The sequence below is a fragment of the Lactuca saligna genome, chromosome 3 (genome assembly GCF_052625555.1).
Source record: "Lactuca saligna cultivar CGN05327 chromosome 3, ASM5262555v1, whole genome shotgun sequence".
In the NCBI taxonomy this organism is placed as follows: Eukaryota; Viridiplantae; Streptophyta; class Magnoliopsida; order Asterales; family Asteraceae; genus Lactuca; species Lactuca saligna.
The window spans coordinates 1,290,610-1,297,662 of record NC_136419.1 but is presented as its reverse complement, the minus strand read 5'-3'; the positions used below and the strand labels follow the sequence as shown (position 1 = coordinate 1,297,662).

General features: G+C 30.7%; 1 protein-coding gene across 1 annotated transcript; it reads right to left on the bottom strand.

Moving 5' to 3' along the window:
• Nucleotides 1-4,828: 4,828 nt before the first annotated feature.
• Nucleotides 4,829-6,058, bottom strand: LOC145033736 (uncharacterized). The gene is made up of 2 exons (XM_078982290.1): nucleotides 5,523-6,058; nucleotides 4,829-5,339 (listed from the first exon to the last, which is right to left on the bottom strand). The coding sequence occupies exons 1-2, from the start codon at nucleotides 6,056-6,058 to the stop codon at nucleotides 4,829-4,831; spliced, it is 1,047 nt and encodes a 348-aa protein (XP_078838416.1).
• Nucleotides 6,059-7,053: the final 995 nt, after the last annotated feature.

The following is a 7,053-nucleotide window of genomic DNA, read 5'->3' as shown; positions in this document are numbered from 1 at the left end:
CTTAATTCATAGTTGTTTTACACCAATTTCAAGAGAATTCATGTAGCACCATATATATTGTGATAGTATAAATTTTACTACGTTCATCACACAAAAATTTGTAAAACCATACAATATTATCTTCGTAAAACGATACAATAATATTTAAGAACGGTGTATTAAATAATATTAACATTATTATGATAATAAATATATAAAGCGATATCAAAATCAATAATATTAAATTCACATGGAACCATGAAACCATTAACTACCTCTTTATTAAACCAAATTATTTCATCAAATAAACTTTTAAAATTAGAAATTGAAATTACTATTTTTTGAGAAAAGAAAATTACATCTCTTTAGTTCATTTATTAATAATAAACTTTTTCCTTTTTATCATATTTAAAAATATGGAATTGTACCATTAAACCGATTAAACCAAAAAAAAAAAAAAAAAAAAAAAAAAAACTAATGTATAATAGTTATTATACTGTAAGAAATACAACTTATCGACTTTAATAGCACCAAAATTGGGAACCTTAATCACACGAATATTCAAGTGGCCTTGAAACTAATTATACGTATTAAAATAATATTGTAATTAAATACTAAAATTTAAACCCTAAACACTACACATCAAACAACTTTTATCTCGTCCACATTGAACACCTAAACTTTAACCTTAAATTCCTAAACCATAAACAATAAATCATAAACCAAATTCATAACCCTTAACCCTAAGATCCAAAACCTTAAATGAAATTATTTTATAATACATTGCATTTTTTTTGTATAATGTATCATGTTTTATATATAAAGATGAAGTATGCAATTTGCGTTCTAGATATTATTTGTCATCGATGCTTAATATTTTATCTGAATAAAGAAATATAAAACTCCAATCAAAATGACATTTTTATTTGATATACATTCCACAGAAACTTTATTCACATCTCTAATAATATGGTAATTCCGTTCATTGAAAAAGATAAGTCATTTAATGATATTATTTCACATGAAATATTATCCACAAGAAATGATAGTGTAGATGAGATTAATGAGGATAAATTTTACTATAGTTTGGATAAAGACGATATAAATAACTTCTATCCCATGGAATTCTTGAACACGCTCAATATTAGTGATTTACCCACTCATTATCTACGACTAAAAGTTGGATGCCTGATAATACTCTTACAAAATATCGACTCATCAAATGGATTGTGTAACGACACTCGATTAATATGTAAATGTTTTCAACACAACGTCATTGCTGCTAAAATAGTTGTTTGTCAACATGATGGAAAGAGGTTATTTTTGCTAAGGATTCATCTATGTCTGTTTGAAAATGACATGTTCCCATCAAGCTAAAGAGAAAATAATTTTCAATTTTATTATGTTTCGTGATGACAATCAATAAAGTTTGGGGACAAATAATTCCAAATATAGGTATTTATCATCTATAATCAGTTTTGTGCATGGCAAACTTTATGTGGCATTATCGAAAGAGATATCATGAGCCAATACAATTGTATTTGAGAAGTCTGACGAACAATTCAATGTGAGTGAAGTATGCATCAAATAAAGTGCAGAAAAAGTGTTGCACGATTAATAATGCATAATCAATCATGTGTTCTTATATATTTGTAAAAAATCCCAACTGTTCATTTTCAAGTTGGGGATTTCAGTAGGTTTACATTTGTACTCCATGTTTCTGTTTTTTTGTGAACATTCTTAGAGATTTATTAATGGATTTGTTATAATTTCTTAACAAGTTATGCATATAAATGTCTAACCCTAAATCACCTAGATCTAAACATGACACTCACAAGCTATACTTGCCATCTTGATCACCACCATCCATTGCTATCATCATCGTCGGACCACCGAACCATCATCGCTCTTCCTCTCTCACATACACTTCACGCAAATCATATATGATACGGATACCGATCTTAGTCATAATTTCAATACTGCAATATGTATAAGAATTAATTGCACTTGAACTAAATTACCCAAAAACCAAATACAAAAGTATTAGTGAACCCTGACGAACAATTCAATGATGGTGAAGTGTATGCATTAAATGTGCAGGTGTATAAAGAAGTGTTGCACAATTTATAATGCACATTCAATCATGAGTTCATATTAATTTGTAAAGAATCCAAAATTTTCGTTTTTAATTCGTATTGATTTCATTTCTACTAGCATTACTCTTATTGATAATTGTTTAGATGTAGTAAACCATTTTCGCAAAAACACTAATCGTCTCTAGAAATTAATTTCTGAAAGAAATTATTCACACCCGTCGCTTGACGCGGGTAAACAACTAGTATATATATATATATATATATATATATATATATATATATATATATATATATATATATATATATATAGTATGTGATATCTTGGGAAACTCACTAAGCTTTGTGCTTACGGTTTTTAGTCTATGTTTCAGGTACTTCAAGTTCCAAAAGAAATGACTCGGGATAATTGCAGGGCACACACCAGATCGTTCCGTATTTTCTTGATTTACTTTGATATGTCATGATGATTGATACATTTGTTTATCTAGATTTGTATGACAATGTTTTGGAATACTGGATTTATTAATTTTAAAAATGAACTTTTTGGCTCTTATTTTTTGGATGTTTCAATAAGCTTTTAAAGTTGGCTTTGATATTACATATAGCGACCGCAAGTGTAGAAAAATATTTTTCGAAGATGAAGCTCTTGAAGACCGACTTGCGCACCAAGATTAGCGATGAGTTTTTGAACGACGTGTTTGCTTTGCTATGTTGAGATTGAAACACTTGTGAAAGTTGAGAATGAAAAGGTAATAAAACGGTTTTAAAAAGATGTATATACGATATGACAATTTTAAATTGTAATAGATGATAGATTGTTGTTATGTTTTTAACTTTTATGTAATTGATCGCTTATTTGTATTAGACGTAATGAATTATTTTTCGATTTTATATTATGTTTGACTGAAAAAAAAAAACCGGCAACACCATCAATCAATTTTTGGGTCCGTCATGTTCTTTGAATTAAGGGAAAATGACACAACGGTCCAACGAACTTTTTAGGGTTGACCTTTTATGTCCCTAAAGTATTTTTGTTGCTTTATGGGGGCATAAGATAGGAAGCAACCTGTGTTTTTAATCACCATAACTTATTTTAGCCGGTTTCAATGCCAAGTCAGCTATTTCTGCCACATCAACCTTTGGAAAGTCAACATCACTTTTGACAACTTCCTTGTTAACAGATCCAAACACAAACCCATCATCCTCACTGGAACAAACTGCTTCGGTGCCTTCCCCTTCCGGTAAACTTTCTGTGATCCCTCTTTCAATTCAACCGATTAAATTTCATTGATTTATGGCGAAAATGGAATATTAAATATAATCGTAACAAAATTTTCATAGATTCATTGTAGTAGCAAATGCGTTTTGCATCTAGTCGGACATCACGGGGGTTAGGATTTGATGCATTTTTGTTTATGATGATCTCGTAGTTGCTATTAGGATTTAGAGTTGTTTGTTTCGTCATCAAAGGCTCTAGATTTCATCTCTAGGGTTGTATCAGGTTAAGAGATACACACACGCACACCTGATTATTGAGCGGTTTAAATTACAGTGTGAAAAAAGTATTGATTTTGTAAGGTATGCCCTGTTTATTTCACTCAATGGGTTTATGTTTAGAGTCGAATAATTAATGTTGTATTTCCCTTTGTTCAGAGTCAAATGATTAATGTTGTGTTTCCCTTTGATATTGATGGGTTTGATTTCATGAACCCTAAAATCCTCTGCAAGATTTTTATGGGGTCAAATATAATTTGGCATGTGGGTTTATCGAGGTGGAGTGTAGGATGGTGGTGGATTTAGTTTTGTGTTAGGCTAATTGTTCTTACATTAATTACATAAGTTTGTATCAAGAGGAAGATGAAAAAAGATTAAAAGGGTTAAAGATCAGCAAAGATTTGGTGGAGATAGGTGATGACACCCATCACTCTCTATAGATAACAAAAATCGCTGCCTACTTCCTCCAGCACCATGCCAAGATTGTGGTAGTTTATGAAAGACGAACGCGAAGGACGTAAGAACCAGGAAAATGTTGACATGGATTTGTGTAAGATCTAATTTCTAGGTATCTGAAGATTAAAACTAAGATGATTTATTACACATTGATCAAGGGAAGTGGGGTCATATGAAAAGCTTATGTTGCAAGGGATAACCGGTTTACCCCTTCAATTCTTCCAAAATGACCTAATAGACCCAATAAAAAAGAGTTTGTTCTCTTATTAGGCTAAAAGATAAGTTAAGTGGTTAAATGGATAAACCCTAAAAACATTATAGGGCCTATATGTCATTTTCCCTTGAATTAAAGTTAAAAACTTTGATTGAAGATTCATTCCATGTTTTTATACAAACGGTTGCAATTTGAATATTGTAATCATTTGGTCAAAAGTATATATAGATGGGTAATATTCTCAAAATTTTACCGAGTCAGGAAAATTATTTAAACCGGGAAACTTTCAACCAACAACAACAAAATCGTAATTTGGATATGAAAGAATAATCAATATTTACGGTTGAGCTAATTATTACATTTAAGTAAGGTTTATATACTCCTCTTTTCCTCGTTTAACCATACTAAACTAAACATAAATATTAAAATAATGAATCAAAAACATAAGGTAACTACTGATCAAATCCGTTTTTTTTTCCATTTATATTCGAACTCTAGGAAATAATGCTAAAAGAGCGAGAACATACATACAAATATGAATTCTCCATATGCAGTTCAGATATAATGAATTCTCGTCGACCATCAACGATCAAAAGTTTGCTGGCTCAAAATCGGATCGGAAGGTGAAAACCTGATTTGAATGAAGTGTGTTGTAATCATTATTCTTAACCCTCGTCTCTGACTCATATATGGCCTCCAAATCCAATGAACTTCTTTCAGTGTCAAACACATCAAGTTTCTCCTCCCATGAATCATCGACTGATCTCAGAACCCAAATTTTACGTCGACTTTGTGTCTCACAAATAAACCCCAACTTGCCTTTGTACTTTACGAGCTTCCTTGTAGCATCGCTGCATGGATAATCGAGGGTTTGAATAGGTGGGGAAAAGGTTGTCCATTTTTCAGAACATGCCTCAAATTTTAAGACTTGATTGTTATTCAAAAGCATGTAGATTGAGCCCCTCGCGGTGATCGGTTGTTGGTTAGTCAGCAGGAAGGCTGAACAAGGCAATAGTACTGGATCTAGTAGTCTCCATGCCCATGCCTTTGAGTCAAAGATTTCATAACAATATTTCGTGTATGGGCAGTATTGCTTAATCCTGAACAAAAATAATAATAATAATTAATGTTGTTGTTTATAACTTTTAATTAATTCGTTGTATATAGTAAAGAAAAAAAATCTACCCAAATAGTAATTAATTAATTACACCATCATGCATATATAATTCTTAATTTAATCGCTGAAGTATGTAAACATGAACTGAATGTATGTAGATACTTACCGACGTTTCTTACGTTTAGGTTCGGATAGTCTTATGATCTTGTAATGCAGTACTGGCTTGGAAGCCACCACAACCATGGCGACATTCTGCGTGAAATACCTGGTTTTCGGATTTGGCAACCTCAAAACCTGCTTAGTTGCAGGCTTACAAACATGATACCAAACCAACTTATAATCCCGTGGATGAGGACTCTGGAACACCATGATTCCTTGCTCCGAAGATGCCAGGATTTGAGCTTTGGGTGGCAGAAAATCAAGATCAATCAGTCGTCGACGTCTACTGTTTGCTGATTCATGATTTGACGACGTTGACGGCGCAAACAAGTTGATCATGCACTGACCGGCATTTTGGAGGATTACTTGGATAAACCCAGAAACCATGTCGTCATTGTTTTTTTGGTTGTACAGCCTCAGAAAATACGATTCATATGTGAGTTTTTCCAACTCTTTGCTGGTACAACGAATGATGTCAAGAGTCTTTAGTGATGTTTTCCAAAGAATCTCCATCTTCATGTCGTAACAGAACGTGGAATCCATTACAGAAAAATTAGGATTTTTGATGTTGCAGGTCGAAGAAGAAGTTGTGTTTCACTTTTGTAAAGATGAAAAGTAGTGAAGATATAGATATATATACCCATCGATGGACTTTGATTCGTAGTCTGTTTAGACTTTTTTTTTTAACACTTAGTAGCCCAAGTTTTCTAAATTATTATGGTTAGTTGTACATTAATAACTATGAGATTTTCTAATACGTAATTATGAAAAATATTACCATAATTAAATTTAAAATATATTTATTATGAAAATTATTAATGCATTTTACATTTAATTATGATAATATTTCTTATAATTAATGTATTTTATAATTAATTATGATAATATATATCATCAATTAATGCTTTTTATATGTACCCTTAAAACACATATTAGAAAATCCAATAACTATTTACCAACTAGAACAAATATATACATTCTAAAAACTATTAGAATATCTTTAAATGTATGGAAAGTTTTAAAAAATATTTTTATTTTTATTTTTTAGTTTACACTTTGCATTGCAAGTTTCTGATCTCGGTCAATTAGTTAGTAACTTTTTAGCCTTAGCTTTAGCCACCATTGATATGCTAAGAACAAATATATGAGTTTTCAAATAATTTATTGCTTTTATATATATATATATATATATATATATATATATATATATATATATATATATATATATATATATATATATATATATATATATGTATGGAAAGTTTAAAAAAGGTTAATATTTTCTTTTTTAGTTTTCCAGAAGTATCTAATCTCTACACACCCGGGTTGCGTTATTTATTGACTTTTCCGCTACATATTTTGTTTCCTCCATTAAAATTCCATGATTTAAGCTTCTAGATATTAAAAGGAAAAATAGGTTTCTATATCTGCGTACACATGCTAACATGTTGTAAACTACTCTTTTTTTTTTCTTTCAAACTCCGCCCGGGAAAAATAAGATTCTATATTTACACCATTCTTTAGAACATCCATAATCC

Excerpts from the sequence above, each read along its gene's own strand:
- LOC145033736 (XM_078982290.1), bottom strand. The coding sequence starts at position 6,058 with ATGGATTCCACGTTCTGTTACGACATGAAGATGGAGATTCTTTGGAAA. Across the intron at positions 5,340-5,522 it reads CCTAAACGTAAGAAACGTCG|GATTAAGCAATACTGCCCAT; the intron begins GTAAGTATCTAC and ends ATTTTTGTTCAG.